Source organism: Saccopteryx leptura, chromosome 13, assembly GCF_036850995.1.
Source record: "Saccopteryx leptura isolate mSacLep1 chromosome 13, mSacLep1_pri_phased_curated, whole genome shotgun sequence".
Classification (NCBI taxonomy): domain Eukaryota; kingdom Metazoa; phylum Chordata; class Mammalia; order Chiroptera; family Emballonuridae; genus Saccopteryx; species Saccopteryx leptura.
This window is the reverse complement of record NC_089515.1, coordinates 13143458-13170857: the sequence shown is the minus strand read 5'-3', so window position 1 is coordinate 13170857 and position 27400 is coordinate 13143458. Positions and strand designations below refer to the sequence as shown.

The window sequence follows — 27400 nt, the reverse complement described above, 5'->3', positions numbered from 1 at the left end:
TCAGCCACCTTCCATGTGGAATATAGGGTTAAGGAATCTTCTGGAAAATTTTAAATAATTTTAAACTTTTGTCTCAGTAAATTTTAAGAAATAATTAGATTAAAAAGAAACCTAATAAATGAGTATTTCTACAGAAGTATAGTGGGGTTATGGATTTGAGGATTCTCTTTAATCCTAGCTGATAGAACAACAGTAAAACCACAAGAATTTGAATTACGTAGTGCTGGCATCAGATGTGTAAAGATGTTCAGACAGAGAGCAATTTTGGTGACGTCTATAGTAATCAGAAGAGCCTGCTGGAGAAGCAAGGTCTTAGGCTGGGATTGGAGGGATGAATTCACAGAATTTGGAAAGGCAGAGGAAACTTGGTCCCGAAATGTGTTTGACCGGTGATCTGCAGTGGGAAGTGGGGAATTAGGAGTGTATCACACATTTTCTGAGAACTAGAGAACTAGCAAACATGAGAACTTTACTCTAAACCAGGGGTCCCCAAACTTTTTACGCAAGGGGCCAGTTCACTGCCCCTCAGACCATTGGAGGGCTGGACTATAAAAAAAACTATGAACAAATCCCTATGCACACTGCACATATCTTATTTTAAAGATAAACGGGAACAAATACAATATTTAAAATAAAGAACAAGTAAATTTAAATCAACAAACTGACCAGTATTACAATGGGAACTATGGGCCTGCTTTTGGCTAATGAGATGGTCAATGTCCAGTTCCATATTTGTCACTGCTAGCCATAACAAGTGATATGACATGCTTCCAGAGCCGTGACGCGTGCATGCTGCGTCACTGGAAATAGTACTGTACGTGAGCCACGCCGCGCTTTGTGGCACCACCACATACAGTACTCCTCTCACTGACCACCAATGAAAGAGGTGCCCCTTCTAGAAGTGCAGCGGGGGCCGGATAAATGGCCTCAGTGGGCCACATGCGGCCCATGGGCAGTAGTTTGGGGACCCCTGCTCTAAACAGCCAACATGATGGGCCTGTACTCAGCCAGGAAACTCCAAAGTAGTGACCCCGTGGGGAGAGGAACTCCTCCCACTGACGCCCACCTTTCCAGCTGGCATCTGCATCACCCTGAGTTTTTGCATGCGGGTCTTCAAAAGACAAGGGGTCAACAGATTGTGTTTATGCGAACAAAATGTTCAAATTCTACTTGGGAGCGCAAGTAAATAGTAAAGCAGGGAACCTGAACATGAGCTAAATTGGAAAGCTGGCTGAAACGCTGTGCAGAACACACTTGGATAAGAAAAGATGGGCTCATTCCACCTGGAGGAGGCGCAGAGGATGGAGAACGTCCTCTAACCCCGCTCTCATTATGATCTCCGCCCGCACTTCGCCGGTGATTGGTGCAGACAGCGGATGGGGAGTTTTCTACTCGTCTAAGGACTGCCTGCTAAGCTTGTCCTTAGAAAGTGCAGACACTTAGGGATCACAGAAAAAACTGTATACTCTCTTCAGATGAAGTAATGATGAAGGTATTAGAATTCTGTGCTGTAGATTACACACACACAAACATACACACGAGGTGTGACAAAAGTAGGTTTATAGTTATTCATCTAAAAAATAATATAATAATTAATAAATAATGATATAATAAACTATTTCACATGATCACAACTGTAAACCTACTCCTGCCCCACCATATATATGTGGGGGGCAGTGTGTCCCCCACGGGACACACTTTACGGACAGTGTGTTCGTAAAGTCATGGTGCACTTTTGACTGGTCACAGGAAAGCAACAAAAGACGATAGAAATGTGAAATCTGCACCAAATAAAAGGAAAACCCTCCCAGTTTCTGTAGGATGATGTGTCAGCATGTGCGCATGTGCAGATGATGACATAACACTGTGTATACAGCGGAGCAGCCCACGGCCATGCCAGTCGAGATGTGGACGGTACAGGGGAAAGTTCAGTGTGTTCTGTGGCTCGCTAAATTTGAATCTGTGACCAAAGTGCGATGTGAATATCAGAGCATTTATAACGAAGCACCACCACATAGGAATAACATTACTCAGTGGGATAAGCAGTTGAAGGAAACCGGCAGTTTGGTGGAGAAACCCCGTTCTGGTAGGCCATCAGTCAGTGACGAGTCTGTGGGAGGCTGTACGGGATAGCTACCTAAGGAGCCCTAAAAAATCTGTGCATGAGCCCACATCGAACTGCACTGAATAGGTATGAAATTGGGAGAGTTTTCCTTTTATTTGGTGCAGATTTCACATTTCTATCGTCTTTTGTTGCTCTCCTGTGACCGGTCAAAAATGCACCATGACTTTATGGACACACTGTATATATAGAACCTTATAGTTCCTTAAGAGTCTGTTCATCTTCTTGTTTTCCCCCAATGGTCTTGTCTCACCTCCAATCTCATCCTTCCTAACTCATTTCCAAACCTAGACTCATTACCAGCCATTTTTCTCACACTATTTCCCTTCACTCCACACCCATGTTATATTAGATTTGTAGGAAGCCTACCAATTCTCTAGGTCTCTCATATTCCAAATAGGGACAGCTTGTCCCTGGCTTTGATGCCTCTGGTTGTTTTAAAATCTGCCCACAAATTCTTGGATCTGGGAAAGGCCATATGCCAGGACATGAGGACACTCACCGTGGAAAGGCCCCCTGTGGTGAGGAACTCAGGCCTCTTGCCCATAGTCATATGACTGAGCCTCCAGGAGGGTCCTCGAGTCCTGGTCAAGCCAGCAGACAATTGTCACCATGGCCACCATCTCAGCTGCAAACTCTAGAAAGACCTTGGACCAGAACCACTCAACTGAGCTGCTTCCAAATTTTGACTTGCAGAAACTGTAAGACTAATAAATGCTTGCTATTTGTGGCATCTAAGATTGGGTGTCATTTAAGTTATTCATACCTAATATAATGACCTAATAGAGTGGCGTGCTGTGCTGATGCAAAAAAGCCATACAAAGGAATAAGTGACAATTCCTCATTGTTTGATAGGCTTTGAAAAGGGAGAACAAGCCTTCATTCACCTTTGCGATTTTTCACATTTGAGCCAAGAGAACACTTTTACAGCAGAGACTCTCAGTGGGGCAGTGCCTCCCCCATAGCTTTTCCGTGACTCTGCAGGGCACTGTGGATTTGTGTGGGGGCTAGGGCCGCGCCGAAGGCATGTAGGAGGCGGGGCGCAGGCGTCCAGATGCCTGGAAGCATGGCACAGTACCACACAATTAACCATCATACCTCTCTTACTGGTGTGGTGTGCCCTGCTGGGCATCACGAAGATAAAAACAAACACTGTTCAAAATTGTTTGAATTTAGAACTTCTGTTTTACATTAAAGTCATTTTTTTATGATTTTAATATGTATGCAATTTCCAAAAATAGAACCACTGTGTAAATTGATAGAGTACACCTTTTTTTGTTGTTGTTTAGCTTAGAACCTTTCTAGAGTTGTTCAAAACCACCTCAAAGGCAACAGTGCCCCTCATATACTGAGTCACCAATAAGACACTCCTGTGAACCTGCATTTTCACCTGAGGATGCTCAGTGATTCTACAAACAGGTGAAAGGGACTACTTGTGATACAGCCACATGCAAGCACTACATATGGAAATACACACTAGTTTAAAGTTATTTTTTACTTATGTAGCCTGCATTTTACAATTAGCACACCATATTGCTTTAGGGAAAATTATTTCTGTAAGTATTTTATGTTTTGTGAAATTTTTTTCAGATCATAAGGAGCACTATGAAATATTTTCAGAGGAGTGCAGTAAGTCTCATAGTGCCGAGAATCATTGCTCTCGGTTGATCATTGGGTATGTATCGAGAGGCAGCGTAGCAGAATGGGGTGACCGGCAGACCTGGATTCATATCCTGGTTCTTCTGTAAGTTACTGTTAGTTAGTATCTCCTTATCTCTTTCAGGATTAAGTTTTCTCATCTGGAAGAAAAGCTAATAACAACCACCTTTCAGATTTTTGGAAGGGTTAGCATTAATGTTACAGTATTCAGGGTAATGCCTGGCCCACTGTGGTGTGGCATAATGACACAGGTCATGGTAAGTAGTAGCACCAATTTTGACTGGTTCTGTAAAGAGAAAATCTGTGTGGTTATTCTTCCCCATTGTGCTAGGTAGAATGCCAATTTGATTCTGAACCCTATCAAAAGTCATGTTTAAATATACCAAGAGGAAACCCAATGATATATAAGGTATCACTTAACCTAAGAGTGAAGAGACACAGTTTGATCTGTGGTGAGCTTGAAAGTAGCACATTAAACTTATTAGCAAGCTAAGGGATCTCCAGTTTTTTAAAATAGGATGACATTATCAGTTATATTTCTGATGCCGAGTGTAACTGTCACCCACACTCAACAAAAGGTTATGCAACAGCTACAGTAAAGGCGATGATTTGGGATCTCCATTTCTCCCTTACCCATCCTAGACCCCGACATCCACATCTCTCTTCTCCATGAGAAGACAGAGGCTTGGCCGTAAGTGTTGAGAGTCAGTGCGTTCTGATGCACCGTCTTCTGATCCCAGCTCCGTGCTCATAAGTGGGCGGGACCTCATGCTACTAGCGCACAGATGCGGAGCTGTGTTCTGACCTCGCCTGAGCCAGCCTTGCTTTGGTCTCTCATTACCGTGGAACTCTGACCAGTCAGAGCAAAAGTTATTGCAAGCACCTCCGAAGAAATAGCAAAAGCCGGATTGTGGGCGGGAGTGATAGGAGGACTGGAATTCTGAGGCTCCCAACTGCTATGGTGTCGTCTGATTGTTTTTCTGCATTACAGACGCCCACAGTCAGAGAGGGGCACAGGGCCCCAGTCAGCCTTACCCTGCAGGAAATCCATTCGGTAGAAACCCCCATGGAGGATTCTTAGGAGGGGCAGAGCAGCCCCAAAGTCCATGAGATGCATTTCAGCTTTCCCTTAAAGTGACCCTGCGTTGTGTCACCATAATCGGATTTATTTCCATTGTGCTTTTTAATAAAAACACCTTCATGACCTGAGATGGAAATGTTGATAGAAGAGGGAGCTCTTCGAGTCACTATACATAAAAAAGTCATAGAACCCCAATGTTTTATAGATATTGGTACAAAAAACTGCAAAAAGTTTTAAGAGAAAAATGAAGATTTTAAGAATTACCAAAACATCAGTACTTCTTTCTATAACTGATGTGTGTGTGTGTGTGTATAATTATATATATATGGAATATTTAAATATGAATTATCTATAAACCAAAATGAGAAGCTAAGAATAGCACAGTAATAGCAGTGGTTATTGAAACCATCTGAAATTTCCTCTAGTTCCACACTATCAAATAATAATATGACAGTTGAAGTTGCTCACAGAATATGATCGCATTAGAGAGCAATTTCAGTAGACATTTTTGTACTTTCGCAAAAGGAGGTCCCCGGAGACTAAAAGATAGTTTAGATAATGCAATTATTTAATCAAGAATGTCAAATACCAGCCATCACACCACCTGCTTTTTAAAGTAAAGAAACCAGGCACTAAAAGGAGTGGTGTAAAAAAAAGAAAAGAAAAGAAAGCAGAGGAAGAATAAGTGACAAAAGGAAGAAGAAAAATAATTAGATACAATCTAAAAGAGATGGGTATACGTTGTAGCTATGCTGCATATTTTTGTCTCAGAAGTTTATGTATGACCTAATATGTGTTAAAAGATAAAAAGAAAACTGTAAATGACAACTTTTTTAAAAGGAGGTGAGAGGCTCCAGTTACACCATCTTCTGATGCCACACTTCTTACATTCTTTTATGCCTCCTATCTCTGGGGTTCCAGAGTTTACTCATGGCAGCTTGGTGATAACCTCCATCAAGTACCTTCTAGCGTTAGCTGTCTCAGGTTTGAGTCTGTCTTCAGGGTGTTGAGAGCATCATATAGCAGGTACCATGTATGTGTAACCTCGTATCAATACTGGAAGAAATACATATAATGGGACTAAACTTCACTTCCTACAGTAGTTGGCTTTCTAAAGTGCAGTGTCGGTATAAAATATTGATGAGTCTCTTTATTTGGAAATGGAATGAGCCTAGATTTAATAACTTTTCTATAACTCGACATTTACAGCTATCGTTAAGTAAGAAGATTGAATATTGTGAATGATGTGGGATTAACCCAAAATACCCGTGTTCCAATCCTAGGAGTGAAAACATTTCTTCAACACTCATGGGCTTTCTTGTCTCCCTGATTTGGACACAGAGTCAAAGGGCGAAGGTTTTGCTCGGCGATCCAGGCCGCTGCCAGCCTCATTACCCAGGGCTGTAGGCTAGGAGGGTGCTGGTCCAGGGTCTGAAATTTCTCTGAATCCAGCCCCAAATATTTTGGCACTAAGATTAACTTGAACTACTTCTAAAAGCAAAAGTGTGATACTAAGAGAAAAAAATAAATAAATAAAAGTACAAACAGCAAAATGAGAGAAATAGTTACAATGCCGTGCATTGCTGTTGAATGTTTTTCTCCATCCAGATCTTTTCACAGCGATACAAACTTGTAAATGTATTTGACAATATTTCATTGACTTGTCAAAAGAATCAGTGCACAGTGTAGGTGTTAGGAATGGTTTTAGTGCTGTTTTCATGCTATTTTCCTAAAAAAAAAAAAGAAATCTAAATTCTGCAATAAATGTTTCATGTTAGGGTTCAGTATCATCTCTGATCTCAAACCGGACTCTCGAAACCTTGGGGAGCAGAGCGCTTGGTTCAGGAAAAACCGAAGTCATTTAGAAGTCAGTTTAGTCAGTCCTGGAATAACTCTGACTTTTCTGGTGGTTTCCAAAGGAGAAAATAAAAAAATTAAATTAAAAAAAATCCCTCTTCACTACTCTGATCCATGGACAGTTTGGGAGACAGAATTGTTCTGTCCCCATTTGCTAAACCAGAGAATTTCTAAGATTCTTTCCAGCTCAGATTCTCTGGTTCTAAGAATATCCCTATTATTATCATTACATCTCATTTAGCTTCAAGAATGTTAAAGCAGTAGTTTCTTATCTTACATCTATCTTTATGAGAAAGAGTAAAGAAAACCGAATTTCGTTTCTTCATGATTAATGCATTTGTCAAATTCTTTCCAAGTAGCAAATTAATTTATTGTGGTTTTTTTCATGAATGCAAATTAAGACTATGCAAACTATTATGGTAAAACTTAGCAGGCTTTTTTGATAAATTAGAACTAACTGATCTAATGTTAATGAAAGGAAATATATTCAAATACAAATTTTAATAACATGGGTAAAAAGAAAGTCTTAGACATCATAAGCTTTTTCTTACATAAAATTCATGTAACTTGAACAGAAAGTTATTAAAATATAATTTTCTATAGTGAAGCCTGTATTAATTGCCTCATATAAAACTCTGAAAAGTTTCCTAATAAATGTCTGGTCCGATGTATCCCTGAGAAGGAAATTGTCTATTGATTAGTTAATTATCTCAAACCAAGAGCCCCAGATTCAGTTTTTGATAATCGCTGTCTTTTTCTTTGCTTAAATATTCTCATAGAAACCAGAAATAACACAGTTTTTTCTTTAAATAAGGAAGTATTTTTGCTTGTGTTCATATTGATCATACAAAGAGTACCTGTATAAATCTATTGTGGATCTTGCTGGTTCTGAAGACATAGTTTACCACCCCATGAATATATGACTGTACTTATATGTGTGGAATGTACCTTTATTAGTCAGATTTTAGGAATGTGTCCTGTGAGCTTGAGTTTCATACTTTTAAGATTATCTAAATTCATAGCTCTGAGGTTGTAAAACACAAAGGCATTGGCAAACTCACTGAATCTTGGTGTTCTTTGCCATAACTATCCATTAGCCCCATTTTATAGAATACTTATCCTGAAGAAAATTGTATTTCTTTTTATTTTTGTTTTCTAATTGCAGTTCTACTTGATTTTCACTCAGTTCAACAAGAAGAAATTTCAACTTTTTATATTAACTAAATAGTCATACACTAGAGGGGCTAATTATGCTCACATTTTTGAAAAGGAAAAATTTGTAAAAGCTAAGTTTGACTACATATATTTCACAGCGGGGTGTAGGAATTTGTGTATAATTAAAATACCTGGTTTTTTAATATTAATGTTTGCAATGCTCACTAAATTTAAAAGGTAGTGCCAGATGAAATTTAGTGCTCATTTAATTCTAAGGCTCATCATTTTAGTTGAGAAAGAGAGACCTGATGTGTAAATCTTTAATGCAGTCTATCTTATTTTTGCCATACTAGAAGTCATAAAAATTAATAAAACAAGGAAATTAAAACTGAAATACAACGAGGGAGCATGCTTGAGTAAGACAGAGGGTCCAGGTCGTTGATCCTCCTTCCAGGAGTCGTCACTGTTGGGTTTGACTTTAAGAGAAAATGAACTCACGGAGGAGCGCTACAAGATTTAATGAGGAACATATGTAATATTTTTCACCCACATTTTAGTTTTTTCTCTTGGCTTCCTTAATGTTTTCTTTCAAAATGTCAGCAGTGATTAGACTACATTATGGGATAATTAATATGAACTTTTACCATAAAGCTAATTTTGAATAATACTAGAACAAAACACATGTCAAGATGTTAAAGATGGGAAGTTGAACAGATTGCTTTTGTTTATTAAAAAATACTACATCTTTTCTCTTTTCAGGTCTCCTTTCTTTTCAAATAGCAATCTGACACAAATGTTTGAGAAAGGTTGAATAACCTGTGAAAGAAGCACCTTTTGAACTTTGGGAGTTCCTGAAATCCTTTCATAGAATACGCTATAGATTCAGCCAATTATAATATTGGCTATTTTGAGGAGATTAGGAAACATTTTCTCATGCCCTTGGACTCAGGGGATGTGACAAAGCTTGATTAGCTATGTCCAATTCACACTTTAATGCCAGTGCTCCGTATTTTAAAATTATCTTCATGTGGTATCATATGTCTTCTTCTAAACTGGCCTTTTCCAAAATTTGTTCAAATTACTAAATAATTTATTTCATCCCACAGCAATTCGAGAGATTTATTAGGTGTTTCCCCCTAAGTTGCTTCTGCTAAGCTCAATTACACATCTGAATAAAAGCCACGCTCAGAGTTGGGGTGGGACACCTCTTCATGTTGGTTCATAAACTTCTGAACATGACCTAGTCACACCAGGAAGGCCTCAGGACTGGATACTGATCAGCGCAGTTCAGTCAAATGACCGAGCAATTCAGCAACCTACAATATAATTGTTGCTTGTATTTGAATTAAAATTTAATTTTAGAGCTAAGTGGCTTAGCTCTTGCTTCAGCTGGGTCAGTTCAGGCCATCCGAGTTGTTCTGCACAAAGACAGCTGTGTCATCTCCGGTAGTTCATGCAGTGTTTTTAGAGAACATTTGTCCATAGTCTCTTGCAAAGAGTGCTGTAAATGTACCACAAAGAGTAATGGCTACTAGATGGAGATACCTAGACATCTGTGTTAGGATCTGCTTTTTTATATGCTGCCTTTCATTCTTGCAGATTATTCTAGTTCTCTAGAAAAAAAGAAAAGAAAAAAGAAAATGGGCCCTGGCAGGTTGGCTTAGTGGTAGAGTGTCAGCCTGATGTGTGGAAGTCCCAAGTTCAATTCCCAGTCAGGGCACACTCAGGAGGTGACCATCTGCTTCTCCCACTCCTCCCCCCCCCACCTCCTCCTCCCACAGCCATGGCTCAGATGAGCAAGTTGGCCCCAGGAGCTAAGGATGGCTCCATGGCCCCACCTCAGGTGCTAAAAATAGCTTGTTTGCCAAGCAGTGGAACAGCTTCCCTATATGGGCAGAACATCAGCCCCAGATAGGCATTGCTGGGTGGATCCTGGTCAGGGCACATGCAAGAGTCTGTCTCTTTGCCTCCCTGCCTCTCACTTGATTTAAAAAAAAAAAGTCCATTGGCATTGTGACTCATTGGCTCCAAATCTTTTTTTTTACTTCTTTATTCTCTTCTCTAAATTATTACTTTACCAAAAAAATAAAAACAACTGGTTGACTTTTCCAACTTCAGAAAGCGAAATAGGAATTTAAATTTAATTAATTAAAATCTGCAGTTATTCAGGGAAAATTTGCTTTTGTTCTGGTTATCACAATCCCAGTTTGTCAAAATGCTTTTAGAAAGAAAGTCTTTTATCAAAAAGAAGAGGGAGGACTCAATGTACTTTGTCAATTATACATCAGCCATTTATAGTTTGTCCTTTCAAGATCATCTTTGACATTGTTTAGAGAATGCCATAAATACCTTTGCAAATAAAAGTTATAATCTACATTTTTATTATAACTTTAATATCTAAGGATTTAAAGTAAAAGAGTATGAAACCAAATCTGATGAAATATATATATACTTGTTTAAAACCTTGATAGTACCATACTTCTGCTATACTTCTCTACTTTGTTATATATAATGTCTCTAAAATGTCTTCTCTTTACTCAAAGAAAAAATTCTCTAATTATGGGAACTCGTTGGCCATTGGGCTGAATGTCAGCCGCATCTGGGTGGTGAACTGGCCCCTTGCCCAGACCTCAGAGTAAGACTAATTTGAAAACCCTTTAGAGAATGCAGCCCAGAGTCCACGCTGTGCAGAAGATCCTGCTCTAATCAACCATTGATCATAAGAGATTTCCTTTATTGACCTGGAAGCAAGTTTCTTCCTCTTTCTGCCAGCTCAGCCACTTACTGAAAGTAGGTAGATAACATCGAAAGTGAATACGCCTAATAAAGAGGGCAAAGTCATCCGTCTCCCCGCAGATGACATTGTGATTCTCTCCCCAGTAGGCTATCTGTAATGACACGTGCTAAGAGAAATTTCTAGGTCCATCCATCTCTTTAACCTTTTCATTGCCACCCTCTGAGGAACCAGATTAGAAAGATGGCCCTTTTACAAGTACACTTGAACTGTCACTTGGGACACTGTCGACAGGGGTCGTGGAACCAATGTCCAAGATATCTCTCTGTGTGTCTGGAGATAATTTGGAGTTGAATTCAGGACAGTGTTTATCCCCCTGGATGTGACATCAGAAAGATCCAGATCACTCAAGTTTACTCCCTCGATGATTTACCTGCCTGTAGATTTTGAAGGGTTCTCACTAGTGCTGACTCTTTGTGACATTTCTCAATTTACAGCCGCTCCAAGGCCACTTGGATTGTCCCCCACGGCAAAGTGGGGGTAAGTTGATACTTTTTTTCACTCAGAAGAGTTAGCCTCATGGGACACGCTCAGTCAGATTTTCAAAATGGCTTCAGAGAATGAAGGCATCTTTTCTACTGTCCTCTGATAGATTAAAGGAGGTCACTTAAACAAACTACTTCCTGGAAGTACCTGTTATGAATTACTGGAGAGAATGTGTACTATCTGGGGTCCCAGATCACTTAGCGACTTTCAGAAGACTGGTTTGAAGTCTGTTTTGAGAAATACAGCCTTTTCCTTCAGCAAAGAAAATTGATCAGGGATCAGTTTGGCTACAGACACATCTGTTTTTGTTAAAATGCCTTTGGCCATTAAATTATCTGTAATAACTTTTGGTAAAGTCTAAACAATTTCTAATAATATTAATGTAAAAATCATGATTCTGTATAACATTTTTTTCTTCCATTTTATCCAGTCGGCTACAAGTGAGGATTGCCATAATGTTATCTAGTCTTGTCCTATGACCTGAGAGTTTTAGATAAAAGGCATAAATTTCCTTTACCATTGGAGTTTGTCAAGATAATATTTTGAATTTGCAGAGATAGTTGTGTATTTTCCATTTCTTTTACTGTTGAAATTATTTTAAAATATTGATTGCTGTGAACTTAGGGGAGCAGAAACATCACCTCAGACAATACTAAAAGTCATTTTTTAGCTGATAGTTAATATTTCATATTCAATGCCATGCATCTGTGTTATGGAATGATAAGCTGTATATCTGTCTCCTCTATACTCTAGTACTCATACAAATGCTATGGAAAGCAATGATTCACATTACCACCCAACACTATTTTACCCTGATTTAAAATTGTAATCTAGCCTGACCAGGTGGTGGTGCAGTGCATAGAGTGTCGGCCTGGGATGCTGAGGACCGAGGTTCAAAACCGTGAGGTCGTTGCCTTGAGCATGGGTTCATCTGGCTTGAGCCCAGAGTTCACTGGCTTGTGTAAGGGGTCAATCACTCTGCTGTAACCCCCCCCTCCCCCCCGTCAGGCACATGAGAAAGCAATCAATGAACAACTAAGGTGCCCCAATGAAGAATTGATGCTTCTCATCTCTCTCCCTTCCTGTCTGTCTCTTTTGCTCACTCTCTCTCCCTCTCTCTCTCTCTCTCTCTCTCTCTCTCTCTCTCTCTCAAAAATAATGTAATCTAGTTTCTTATAAATATGTATCTGAGCTAAAAAAGAAATATTTGTTTTTCTGTTGGCTCTAAGTTTATACAAATTCCCAAAGATCACATAAAAAGTGAACCACTTTTTCCTTTTGGGAAAGAACTGGAGGAAGCTTATGGGGGGACTTCCAAGGTTGATTTCAAGTCCTGCCAGTCTCTCCAAAGATATTCAGGGAGAGCTGAACGGCTGATGCTTTGATGCCAAGCAAGTGCGGCAGCTGTTTTTATTTTTCATCAATATTACACACACAGCCACAGATATTAAAACCTGTTTACAGATGGTGTTGACCCAGACGCTTGGCAGATGCTCCCTAGCATAGCTTCCACTCTCTGGGCATAAGCATGTTCAGTTCTTAGAAAGGGGCATGGACACTTTGGAGTATAGTCGGCACCGTGGAGGAAAATCTCCCGGGTCACCTTCTTGGACAGCAGATTGAGTATAGCCACTGTGATGTGGTGGTGTCGCCCCTCCCCCTGCCCACAGCATTATCCCCACCCTCATCTCTACCCTCCTCTTAGTAACGTCTCTACAAAAAAATGCAAGGGTTAGAGCAGTGGTAGTCAACCTGGTCCCTACCACCCACTAGTGGACATTCCAGCTTTCATGGTGGGTGGTAGCGGAGCAACCAAAATATAAATAAAAAGATAGATTTAACTATAGTAAGTTGTTTTATAAAGATTTATTCTGCCAAACAGCGAAAATCCGACATGAAGTACTTGGTAAGTAATTATTATTATATGCTTTAACTTGCTGTAACTCTGCTTTATAAATTTTATAAAGTAAAGTTACTTCCCTACTTTATAAATCACCATTACTGTGGGAACCGGTGGGCAGTTAGAAAACTTTACTAACAGAGATACAAAAGTGGGCGGTAGGTATAAAAAGGTTGACTACCCCTGGGTTAGAGAAACATAAGAGAGCTAATATTTCCAAATACCTGTAAGGTAAAATAACTCTGAGATTTCTGATCAGAAATCACTTCCTTAGCAGCACAAGGCATGGTGATACATCATGTAATTCTCATTCAAGTAATATTTATTGCCCTAGATTTTAGACTAAGCATGTGATGAAAACATAGTCCTTACTTTCAAGGTGTTCCCCATCAAGAGGGTTAGGCAGAGATATAAAGACAAAATTGTACAATAATGTAAATAATTAGAGAAGTAAACTTTAAGAAACTCTCTTCTGTTGTGCAGAGATTCCTAGACATAAGATGAAGTCCCAGCCTGGTCTCTGACACCACCCAGTCTCTAGACTCCTCTGATATAAACCTTGAAACCTTGACATCTGTTGTTGGCATCATAGAAACCACACCTAACGAAGTAGAAACCATACCTGGGATTACTAGTGGGGCTCTCGCTCTGGTAGAAGTATACTCAACCCTTTGCAAGTCCTTAACCAGCACCAATAAATGCATATTTCTAGAAATTAAAAGTTCTTGAAGCCAGCCATCCCCTGACTGCACAGTGATACGCGTGGCAGCCCTCCCTGCTGCCACATGAGAATATCTACACTGCTCACCAAAATTAGGGGATGTTTTATCACCTCATATTCATTTTGAGAATATCCCCTAATTTTTGTGAGCAGTATATATTTTTTAGTTGTGTACTCATTGATTGCTTCTTGTGCGTGTCCTGGACAGGGATTGAACCTGTGACCTTTGTGCACCAGGATGATGCTTTATCCACTGATCCACCTGGCCAGGACTGTACCACAACTTCTTTTTCCACTTGCTTATTGTGGGCACTTGGGCTGCTTCCATATCTTGGCTATTGTAAATAATGCCGCAGTGAACATAGGGGTGCATGTATCTTCTCCAATTAGTGTTTTGGATTTCTTCAGATATATTTATATATATATACCCAGAAGGGAAATGGCTGGGTCATATGGAAGCACTATTTTTAATTTGGGGGAGAAGCTCCATATTGTTTTCCATAGTGGCTGCACCAATTTGCAATCCCATCAAGAGTGCATGAGGGTTTGCTTTTCTCCGTGTTCGCCAGCACTTGTTTGTGGATTTATTGATGATAGCCGTTCTGACAGGTGTGAGGTGACATCTCATTGTGGTTTTAATTTGTGTTTCTTTGATGGGTAGTGATGTTAAGCATCTTTTCATACGTCTATTGGCCATCTGCATGTCCTCTTTGGAGAAGTGTCTATTCAGGTCCTTTCCCTATTTTTTAATTGGATTGTTTGGGGGGGTTTGGTGTGAGTTGTATGAGTTCTTTATAAATTTTGGCTATTAACCCCTTAATGAATGTATCATTGGCAAATATCTTCTTCCATTTGGTGTGGGAAAATTGCCATCGGTATTTTTGGAGGGATGCATCATGTCTGTAGATTGCTTTGGGTAGTGTGGACATTTTAATGATATTAATTCTTCTTATTCATGAGCATGTTATATGCTTCCATTTATTTGTATCTTTCTTAATTTCTTTCTTTAATATCTTCAAGTACAGGTTTCTTTTACCTATTTGGTTAAATTTATTCCTGGGGGGAAGGGAGGGGCTTTAATGATGTTGTAAATGGGATTGTTTTCTTATCTTTCTGATAGTTTATTACTGGTACATAAAAATTCAACTAAAATTTAAATGTTAATTTTGTATCCTGCTACTTAGCTGAATTCATTTATCAGCCCCAGTAGTTTTTTGGTGGCATCTTTAGGGTGTTCTAAATTATAGTATCATGTCAGATGATGGACATTTTTGAGCTCTCTTGCGCCTGGCACACTTCCAAGCCCTTTCTATTTAATCATCACAATAACCTGGTCAAAAGAATATATGAACTTGATTCACTATAATATAAGCTCCATGAAGAACAAAATCTTTTATGTCTTGTCTGTTTTATTCACTGCTAAATCCTTAGGGAGCAGAGAAGTGCCTAGTACAGCGGTTCTCAACCTGTGGGTCGCGGTCCCGGCGGGGTCGAACGACCAAAACACAGAGGTCGCCTAAAGCCATCGATTTCCCCTGTGTTTTGGTCGTTTGACCCCCGCTGGGGCCGCAACCCACAGGTTGAGAACCGCTGGCCTAGCATATATAGATATAGATTAGATATAGATATAGATATAGATATAGATATAGATATAGACATAGATATACACACATATATACATATATATATGAATATATATATACACACACATATATATATAATAGACACTCAAGAAATAATAGTGGAATGAAGTGATTTGCTCAACAAAGAATTTTTTGATCCTTAGGACTTCGATGTTTTCCAGACATTTGTGATTTAATTGTGATTTTTTATTCTTATTAATATTAGTAACTGATTGTTTCATAATGGGAATGATTAACTTTGTACAATGCATTATATATACAGTTTATAAAATACTGTCATCTATACTCTCACTTAATTTAAAGCAATCAGTGACATTTTACTACTAGAAATGCTGAAGTACAATGCCCCTACCTAATGGAAGAATGTTATTCCTGTTATTACATAACTGCTATAGTTCAGTTTCTTCATTGAGCAGTAAGTGCTTCAGTTAAATTAAATTAAGGATGATTAGGGCTTAAAACAAGAGATTATCATATATCATAATTTTTTTTAGTTGAAGGAAAAAATACTAGAAAATGTTTTCCCAGTGGCTTAGACAGAGGGACTATCATTTGGAAATTTATTTAACAACTTTGGAAGATAGCTGTAAGGGTGATTCCTATAATGTTAGTGGCTCTTACCAAAAAGAACTACAATTTTTTCACAATAAAATTTGCTAGTATGTGATTCAAGTTAGAGTTGATAAGATCCAAAAGAGGCTTTACTTGTTAAAAGTCATGAAGATTTGCATAAAACAGTGACTTGAGACAGCAATGGTCATTATTTACTTGGCACGTTCTAACCAATGAGGGAACAGTTCATCTAAAATTTAGGCAGTACTTGGCAGTGTCATAGAAAGTGGCATCTGTGGTGCTAGAATAGGATTCCATTTCAGAGTCCTTGTACACTGAGTCTTCAAATGAAATTTTAAAATATTATGATGTGTTAGCAGCCAAACAAGAATTTATAACCGGGACACAATTATCATTTGTATTTAAACATTGACATCTGAAGTTATCATTGGTTTTCAGTAGGTGAAGAGAAATAGTTCTTTAAACTCTCAGACAAATGTGACTAGCCCATTTGTCATTACGGTATTTTCAGCACTTGAAGTATTTCAATTTTTGTTCAACAATGTAACCTTTGGAGTTTTGCCTAATAATGACTTCAGTTGTGCTAGCCTTCCAACAGATGAATTAAAATGGAAATGCATATTTTGTAATTATGCAACCAGCCCCAGTTGCCTATTGGCGAGGGTGGCCACACTGAATGTTCAATTAACTCTGCACAATAGCTAGAGTCTATGCAACATCAAAGTTTCCCAAAGTCACTTTCTTATTCATTGTAAAGGATAGCCAAGACTCTCATTGGTAGTATGCAGCTCTACACAATCAGAGGGAAAACATTTAAACATCCCAGCATGGTATTTCCATTTAAATCTGATTACAGTGAAATAAAACTATAGCCATTATAGGTTTAGAAGAACTACAAATACAAGCCGTAAAAGAAGACAGATAGTAAATGGGGTAGTAAAACATTTCAGCAGGGTAAACAGTCTGTAGCACTCATTCAAGCCTTCCTGCAGCAGACTGCAATTCACTACAGACCTTGCACCGTTCCCGGGGCTCCACTTAATCCTGCAATTAACCTTTCACGCCTAATGAAGCTGTTTCCCTGGAAAATTAAAATATATGGTGGTGCCTGCTTTTACACAGACCGGGGAGGAGAGAATACCAAAATGAATGACTTTTCGGAGGCTTTGTTCAAATGTGAAATGGACGTGTGATGTTTGTATATAAAGTGAGACTGTTCTTTCTAAGGCAATTTCATTTGATGTGCCGTGTTTTACTACTGTACTTATTAATTGTTCTGTGTAATTGTAAAAAAAACACACACACACATCAGTAATTTTATGATTGGATGGTTACTGCTGGAGTCTGCTAAGACCATTCTACTTCCATTAGGGAAAACTAGAGCTTTTTCTCAAGCTAACTAAATTCCTGATGTTTCTCCTTGGTGTGGTCTTCATCACAATGTAGTGGTTTAAAAAGGTGCATTTGCCATTTAAATGTTTAGCTGTTAGACATTTACACTGAGGATTCTTTAGAACACATCTGCACATGGTTGCTGAGAAACAATGTTCTTTGTTTTTGAAAAACAAACTTCTTAAATTTTAGGAAGAAAATAGTTTTTTTTCCTAAAGTTCTAGGTAAAGATCTAATTTTGGTGCCTCTTCTATTTATTTACAAAATATCCATGGTAGCTCTGAGCAGCCAAGCCAGTGACTACTAAGTTGTGCCTGTGTTCTGAAGGAAATCTGCAAGTCCCAAAGGAGTCCGCTGCCTTCACAGCTGGCCCTGCCCCGGTGACCCAAAGCAGCCCGTGGTGGTCCACATTAGCAAGCAGCAATTCGAAACGCCAAGGGGCCAGGGGAAACAGAACAGAAAACAGAGGATGGCCTTTCCTTTCTTCTGAGGTTTATAATTCATATTTAAACCATCGAAATGCCATAGTGTCTGGTATTTAAGACCTACAAGTGCGATAAAAGGTAAAGCTTACAATAAATACTTAAACCCCAGCATTTTTATTGAAGCTACGGGCGTATTTTGGTATAAATCCTGCTAGCCTGCAGCGTGTGCATCATGTCGACACGGTAAGTGGAATTCCTTTAGACCACCAGTCTGAAATAATGAATTGTTCGCCCAGTTAATTGTATTGCTTTGAAAACAAGGAGCTGTGCTAGACCTAGAGAACACAATAAGTGGGTTTCGTCGGATGATTTGTGGGACAGTTTTGAGAAATTGTCTTCGGGAGTGACCTGATTTTAATGGAACTCTAACGGCGCCAGAAGGAGCCACTGCACAGCGTCCTACTGGGAGGCAGGACTTCCTCTGATGGTATGGGAAGTGTGGGGTCATCACCCAATAACCGCTCGCCAGGAAACAATTCCCTGGCACATGGACACCAGGAGGAAGTGTTTGCCTCAAAGAGCAATACGGAGAACTTACTTCTAAGTTGCTTTTACTTTTGTGATGCATATTTTCTTTAATTCAGGAAAGGTCTCGAGCTATATTTATCTCTTTGTCACCACTGTGAAAATAAAACAAATAACCCGTAAAGGTTATTGATTCAGAACTTGTAGCAAGGGAGTCAGGCACCATAGCTTCCTTGGGTGTTGGCAGAGACTTAAGACAAGCAAAAGCAGGGAAACTCTTTAGAATGGAAAAGAGAGAAGGCTTCAATCACCTGGAGGCTGTTGGCCTGGGGCAGCTGGAGGTAGGTTAATTAGAAGTAGGAAGTCCTGTGTGGTTGTTAGGGAAACATATTTCCTTTTCTCGGATTGGTCCTAAATTAGAAGCAGGGATAAAAATTACAGAATTTGACTTCAGCAATTGTTATTAGAGATAGCAGTTTGACTTCCTACAAGTCTGACATGGCAGGTTGGCTTCCTGGGCTGGTTATTGTAGATAGGAGTTGGCTTCCAAGGAAGGTTGCTGGCAGCTTGTGGGACAGGACTCTGTTTTTACACATGGTCTGGCCATTGCCGGTTTGTGTATTCAGTCTCTCACCAGCATATATACATGACATTGCGGGGGGAAGGGAGGTAATATTGTCTTTTTGAAAGAGCTACTGACTTGACTTTCCATTTTATCAATTAAGAAAATTAGATTCCTTACAATAAAGTGTGCTGAAGGGAAATGATAGAAATTAATCTTTCTTTCTCTCTTTTTTTATGAGTCTTCCACTCACTAGTCAATTCAGGAAGAGAAGGACATTATCTCTCTTGTTTACTCTTGTGTCCAGACCCTCTTGCAGGTTGAATGGGGACCTAGCAATTTCAGGGTTGTTGTTTAAAGCAGTGTTCTTCAACCACTGATCCATGGACCAGTGCCAATCTGCTAGACCAGCGCTGGTCCACGAAAGCCTTAACCACCCTGATGTTGTATGAAGATTACAGACCCAACGATCTTAGTCGAATCTGCATATGCTCAGGGTGATTTCTGCCTTAGCAGTTCCCAGAAAATTCTCCAATTTTCATTGGTCCCCAAGCATAAAAAGATTGAAAAACCACTACTTTAAAGTTCTGCAGATATTAAAATACAAAGAAATTCGAGCATAGTAATAAAGTCTTGTACCCCAAATTGACAGGTGTGCACACATGCACACACACACACACACACACACACACACACAGCTATTTTGGAGTACTTATTAATAAGCTCACAGGATTTATGGAGCAGAATAACTCACCATGTGCCACAAGCCATATGGTACAGAAAAGGACATGAGTTGAAATCTGAAGGAAAACCCCAGTTAGCCTATCCAGAAGATTCAACCTGGACAAATGGCCCTCTGAGCACCCCTGGGGTATACCCAGAAGACACCCCTGAGGGAGGAGCTCAAGTTCTCCCCCATTCACGTTGCCATTCGCACAGAATCTGAAAGGGCAGTTGAGTTTCCATTTTCATAGGAAAGGACAAAAAGCTGTCCAATTAAAAATAAGCATGATTTGCAGTTTCATTTGTAAATTAAGGACTAAACTGTGGTTTATGATTTATTGTACTCGACGGAATGGGTTGCCAAGCCTACGAATCATCAGCAAATCCAGGACATGTTGTGAGAGCCACTACTTTAGTTAGACTTTGGACTTCCTCTCCCCCGAAATGCAAAGATACAGGGACAGTTTCAAATTAGCATAACATTTCCTGTTTGGCAACTCCAACTGTTTACTTCTAGGCTGGCACTGTCCCATCAGAAGGGGAACAGCATTAGCGGCCACACACAAATGGGAAAGTATTGTTTTTCATAGCTCCTTCAGACGAGGTCATGCAAGAGTTTAATGAGTAACATGATTTCATGTTTGGATGCTGTGATCATTGAAATTAGCGTAAGTGGTCTCTGTGCACATTAAACGAGACATATACATATTATTTGTCATATCTGGCTGTCTCTGGATAAGGGGCTGCCAGGAATGAACTAACAGAAGGTCATACATTATGACAGGACCACGCCAGGAGAGCTGAAGGGGCACGTCTGTCTGAACTGGACTTTTGGTTAGCACAACCGTGGTTGTGGTTTTCTTTTAAATACAGTGTGTCCGTAAAGTCATGGTGCACTTTTGACCGATCACAGGAAAGCAACAAAAGACGATAGAAATGTGAAATCTGCACCAAATAAAAGGAAAACTCTCCCAGTTTCATACCTACGCAGTGCAGTTCGATGTGGGCTCACGCACAGATTTTTTAGGGCTCCTTAGGTAGCTATCCCGTAGAGCCTCTACAGACTCGTCACTGACTGATGGCCTACCAGAACGGGGTTTCTCCACCAAACTGCCGGTTTTCTTTTTTTTTTTTATTAATTTTAATGGGGTGACATTGATAAATCAGGGTACATATGTTCAGAGAAAACAGCTCTAGGTTATTTTGCCATTTGTTTATGCTGCATTCCCATCACCCAAAGTCCAATTGTCTTTCGTCACCTTCTAACTGGTTTTCTTTGTGCCCCTCCCCTCCCCCATCCCCCTCCCTCTCCTCTCCCCACTCCGTAACCCCCACACTCTTGTTCATGTCTCTGAGTCTCATTTTAATGTCCTACCTATGTATGGAATCATATAGTTCTTAGTTTTTTCTGATTTACTTATTTCGCTCAGTATAATGTTATCAAGATCCATCCATGATGTTGTAAATGATCCAATGTCATCATTTCTTATGGCTGAGTAGTATTCCATAGTATATATGTACCAAAGCTTTTTAATCCACTCGTCCTCTGACGGACACTTGGGCTGTTTCCAGATCTCCGCTATTGCGAACAATACTGCCATAAATATGGGGGTGCATTTCTTCTTTTCATACAGTGCTATGGTGTTCTTGGGGTATATTCCTAAGAGTGGGATAGCTGGGTCAAAAGGCAGTTCGATTTTTAATTTTTTGAGGAATCTCCATACTGTTTTCCACAGAGGCTGCACCAGTCTGCATTCCCACCAGCAGGTTTCCTTCAACTGCTTATCTCACCAAGTAATGTTATTCCTGTGTGGTGGCGTTTCATTATAAACACGCCGATATTCATGTTGCACTTTGGTCACAGATTCGAATTTAGTGAGCCACAGAACACACTGAACTTTCCTCTGTACTGTCCACATCTCAACTGGCATGGCCGTGGGCTGCTCCACTGTATACACGGTGTTACGTCATCATCTGCACATGTGCACATGCTGCCACATCATCCTACAGAAACTGGGAGGGTTTTCCTTTTATTTGGTTCAGATTTCACATTTCTATCGTCTTTGTTGCTTTCCTGTGACCGGTCAGAAGTGCACCATGACTTTACAGACACACTGTAGTGTGCTTCAGCGCCCACTCTTCAAGAAATAACTAAAAGAGTATTTCCTAGAGCAGACTAAGTGGTTAAAACATCTATGTCGGACATTGAAGGACTTCATATGTGCTTTTCAGAGCTCAAGAAAGTAATTTTTGTATAAACTTTGACCCTTGGATCTTGTATTATCTTGAAGACATTCAGAATAATATTTAATATTCTGAAAGAGCACATTATTTGACAGCAGTTCTTAAAAGGTAAAGATGTAAGATAATTAGCTTAGCCAGTGATAGCTGTAAGTTTTTAATTCCATCTCTCTAACACCATCCATTTCTCCTTCTCCACAATAGTTTCTCTTCTGTTTTGAACTGTACTTGAGACTCCATTTTCTTCTAAAAAATACATGTACTCAGATAATTAGAAACATCTACATGTATGTCACCTAACCTTTCTGTTTCCCCCATCAACCAGTTTAGAATAAATTGACCCACGGGAATAAAATAGTTTTAATGACATGCTACACGGTGTAAGATCTGAAAGTGAGGCCTTCTAACAGCAGCACGTTAAGAAGTCATCTGTGAGAACCAGGGATTGGGAAGCTCCATCCAGGGTCAAATCCACAAGACCTTGTAAGAGACAGTCTGTTCTCTCGGTTTAGTATGGTGATTTGGTACATTTTGTTTTATTCAGGAATTATAGGGGACTCAACAGAAACTAAAATGATTCATGGATACCAGGGGATCCATTTGAGCCATTGCTTTTACAAATTTAGGGGATTCTTTACTATCCCTGAACATCTTACCAAACATTCCCATCAATCAATAGACAACATTATGTAACTAAACAGTATTTTTTTTATATTGTCTATGAGAGCTAGAATTCACTGTGGTTTTGATATTCAGCTGATAATACTCAAGGTCCTTATCTTATATTTAAGATATGTATCAGCTAAATTTCTAACTATCTTTCTTCCATGTCCACTTGTGCAAAGCACAACTTTATCTCTGGGGTGCTTTCTTTCTTCTTTTAACACCCATTTAAGAGAATGAAAAGATAAACCACAGATGGGAAGAAAACATCTACATTACACACATCTGGTAAAGGACTGATATCCAAACTGTAAAAAAAAAAATCTCTTAAAACAACAGTAAGAAAACAAACGACTCAATTAAAAATGGACAAAGGATCTGAACAGATACCTCACCAAAGAAGACGTGCATATATCAAAAAAGCATATGAAAAGATGCTCAAAATAATGTTACTGGGGAATTACCAGTTAGAACAACCATGAAATTCAGCGGCATAGCCATTAGAAAGGCTAAAACCCAGAACACTGACAACATTAAGTGCTGACAGAGATGTGGAGCAACAGGAATGCTCATTCATTGCCGGTAAGAATGCAAAACTGCACGCACAGGCTTTTTGGAAGACAGGTTGGCAGCTTCTTTCAAAACTGAAACCTAGATTTACCCCGTGACTCAATGACCATGCCCTTAGGTGTTTGTGAATTGAAAACTTAGGTCCACACAAAAACTTACACATGGATGTTTATAACAGCTTTATTCATCAATGCCAAAAATGGAAGCAGTCGGGATGCCCTTCAATGGATAAATTGTGGTCCATCTGTACAATATAATATTAGTCAGAGATAAAAAGAAATGAGCCCTTGAGCCAAGATAAAAGACATGAAAGAACTTAAAGGTATATTTTTAAGTGAAATAAGACAATCTGAAAAGGCTTATCTTTTCCTATCTCAATTATATGACATCCTGGTAACGGCAAAACTATAGAGACATTGAAAAAAATTCAGTGATTACCAGAGACCCAGGAGAAAGGGGGGGAATATATTGGTAAAGTATAGGGATTATTAGAGCAGAGAAACTATTCTATATGATAGTCTATAACCGTGACAACTTGACATTATGCCTTTGTCAAAACCCACAGGGCTGTTCAATGGCAAGTGTGACCCCGCATGTAAACTACAGACTTTAGTTGATAATCAGGTATCATTGTTGATTCAATTTTTATGCAAACCTAAAACTGTCCTAAAATTTTTTTTAATTTTAATGCAGTGACCTTTGTTCTACATACATACAAACACACACACACACACACACAAACCAATAGTAACACTGAAAATTCCTTGTACGCTCAGAGCAAACCTATGTTCAGACATAGGAACTAAGTTGCGGGTCATATCCACTGCTCAGTGCAGTATTTTTTACACACTGACTTTGATTGTCTCAAGGCAGAGTCTGTTAACTTTATTAGGCCCTTCTTGTTCTTCTTCATGTGTGAAGTTCATGTGTCCAAGCAAAGGAGCATTTGTAAGTAAAGGATAAACCATTTGATAACTTCCAATAAACAGCTAAATGGTTGATGACTGAATATAAAACCATAACAGTAAGATGTTAAGCCATCCGGTCACCATCCGGAAATACCTAACCAGACGTTTAAAGGCCTTTTTCCTTTTCTTCCAGGCCTTGCGATCGCCAGTGCCCTCATAGATATTTCACAACAGAAGCCTTCAGACAGTAAAGACAAGACTTCAGGAGTCCGAAATCGAAAACACCACCTCTCAACACGGCAAGGAACTTGTGTCTGAGACACAAGAACTACTCCTGGAGAATTTGTACTGTTTCACTTTGTAAATGGCTTCCATTAAGGCTGGTCTATGGCCTCAAGTTTTATGGAGGCAAAACTCTGTATGGTCCCAGGACCCAAGTACAGTTCCCTCCAAATGGGCAGTGACCCATGTGGCCAAAGAATGTTTATGAGTTTTATAAAAGTAACAGTATTGAAGGTCATGGGTGATGAAGTTAGTTTTTACGACTCTCTTAGGCTTATCCTAGATCATGTTAAATTGCTCTGGAAAAAGATGTATATTGTTTCTTAATGCAGATGAAAAATATGTAATTCGTATAAACCAAACTGTTTATATCTAAGACATTAAAGAAAGACATTTTATAATGCCTGAACGATGAGAATTGTACAGTTTTTGCCTCATAAGCAAACTTAAATCACTTGTATATAAAGAGGAAATGAACAAATTGCAATGGCTTTCAAAATGCTGTTTTATCTCACTGTAAATGAAAATACAAGATTTTGATTTCGTAGGATGTAGGCAATGTATTTAAATATGTCACGTGGTGGTATCACGTCCAGACTCCGTTTGAGAAGGGGACTATTTCCCACCTAACTGGGATGCAGACCCAATCGAGTCCATTTGGATGGATTGGTAGGTGCAACTTCACGGGAAGTTTATTAGAATTCTGAGCGAAGAGGACCTTCCCGTCATCCGTGCCAACTGCCTAATTCATTATCAGAGCTGATGGAGCATGGAAAAGCCTGTCGAGCAATCAATTTGCCCCTTCCTTCCAAACACAGCCTCCGATACCGCAAACCTGAAGAGGGCTGGAACAGTTATAACAGGCAAGCTTCTGCTCTAATCTGGTCACTTTTTAATTGCCTCGGAACCATTGGATCAGACCTAAACGATCCATCTGCGTGTTTATAAGGACGGATCCTCCTCCTTTGGCCTTCCTCTGCTAGCTGCTAGGTTTTATCTACCTTTTACGCATGGGCTGAACAGTATTTTACAAGTGACAACTCTCGACCAGGTTCCTTCCTGCCCACGATCTCACTGAGAGAGCAAGCAGAGAAGAGGATTTGCTGGGAAGCATCTACCAAATTCTTATTTCTAATGGGAACGCATTGGTGTCGTGAGAAAGTCTCCGGTATAAAAAACCAAGGTCATTGTTGCCTGCATTCATTCGTCATGACTGAAAACTCTCTATATGGCAGAAAGGAAAAGTGACATAAAACAGCTTTCGTATTGGAACGTAGGGTCGTGTGTGTCCTATTTCTGACCACACTTCCCAAGAACTCAGTAGCATTATAGATCTCATTGGGAATGGTAGGTTTTTAACTTCAGGGTGACTACATGGTAACTTATAGAGAACACTGAGAGATATCCAAAGCTGCTTTCTACTAAATAGTTCTATTCACTATGAAAGTCATTTCAATATAATTGATGTTTAGAACTCTGTAGGTACTTTTCATGTCCTTTGGGTTTCTAGAAGGGAATGAAACTTCACTGTTTACAGCTAAGGCACAGTCTCTTGCATGCTAGGGCTGTGCAGTAGCAGAACACGACCCTATTATGATATGAAATGTTGATTTTACAATGCTTCATTTGATGAGGATCAAATGTAATATGTCAGGAATGATCATACAATATGTAGTTGCATCGTATGTAAGATTGCTAGGTTTCATTTAACCATGACTATGTCATTGTTTTAATAATTAGGCATTTATGAATTATAATATATATCCCTTATGTTGGCATGATAATTTTGCTATTTTCCATGCTTTACAAATAAGACTAATTCTTAGAGTAATTTTATCATAGCCTGTGGGGGTTTTTTTTGGGGGGGGAGTGGAGCAGGTTTTTACCTCCTTATGATATTTTATCTCTCAAAAAAGAGTGAGCAAAGTTTGTAAATGTCTCCTAAAAACAAGCAATTTTAGTAGCTTCTTTTTGGGCCCTTTAAATGTTCATTTTTCTCCTGGAAAAATAAATTGATAAAACCGGTGACTACAAAAATATAATCGTTTAAAAATAAAATGATTGCCCATTTTGTATGATTCTCTAATGCTTTTCATGAGAGAAAGCTTACATAACAAAAACATAAAAAGCTGTGTGTAAAATCTATTTCAGCTACATTTTTACGGAGTCTATGCAAACATTATTACTATGAAAAAATTGTCAGAAGTTTCATCCACCTTGAATCTCACCAGGTTCTTAAAACTTGAAAGTTAGAATTTTAGAGAATTATGGAATGGAATGCAATATTAAAGTGATACTATACCTTCCTGGGCCGAATATCGCTAACTTCGTGACGGATTATGCAATAGTTTCTCAACTGATCACTGCTTTTTCCTGGCAATAAAATTCTTCACCCTCAGGTGAAGTGAATTGAAAAGACCTTAGGGATAATCACTTGAATGTGTCAAGTTTTTTTTTTCCCCACTTTACAACAATTTAATTTTGTATGCTTCCTCTTTTTTTTAAACCAAATCGCAAGTATGCAGAAACTCTTCAGAAAGTTAGCAAGTAAATAACTGACTCTCTTGGAAACTTATTTTAATGGAATTCTGTATATCAGTTAGACTGACTTTAAAATAATCTGTCAATTATAGGATGTATTATTTTCTCATGTATGGAAATTTGGGGTTAAATAGAATGGAGTTTTTAAAATTAACTTGGGGAGAGTATTTGGACACAAATACAACGTTGTTGTTGAAAATCTGCACATGCTTAAAGATTAATTTAATACGTATTAAAAGGATTGGGATTTTTGTCATTGCTTGGACATGAAAATTTATTCCAAGGATACAGATGGACCGGAAATATTTGCCATTATCCTATTGTATTATGTTCACTAGGAAAACTTAAGAGTAGGACCTATTTCAATGTGTAATTGATACTTACTGTACTTCCCAACATCTCATTTTCTTTGGGTTCCAGACACACAGAATGACTTCCTGTTGTCCTTCTGCAGGGTCACTCAGAGTGCAGACTGGTGGATGGGCCTCAGGACAGGTGTTGGGACCAGCTTTGAGTTGTGTGTGTGGTGTTGGGCAGGGGTTAACCTTTGAAGCCTCAGACGTTTCATCTGTCGGGG

The 27400-nt window shown here is 39.1% G+C and overlaps 1 protein-coding gene across 1 annotated transcript in view; it reads left to right on the top strand.

The window, feature by feature from the left end:
- Positions 1–27079, top strand: part of ATRNL1 (attractin like 1) — a 548672-nt gene extending 521593 nt beyond the window's left edge. The window contains exon 29 of the mRNA XM_066355686.1: positions 24194–27079. Coding sequence (XP_066211783.1) covers positions 24194–24318 — 125 coding nt within the window. The 3' untranslated portion in view covers positions 24319–27079. The remainder of the gene's footprint in view (positions 1–24193) is intronic.
- The last annotated feature ends 321 nt before the right edge of the window (positions 27080–27400 follow it).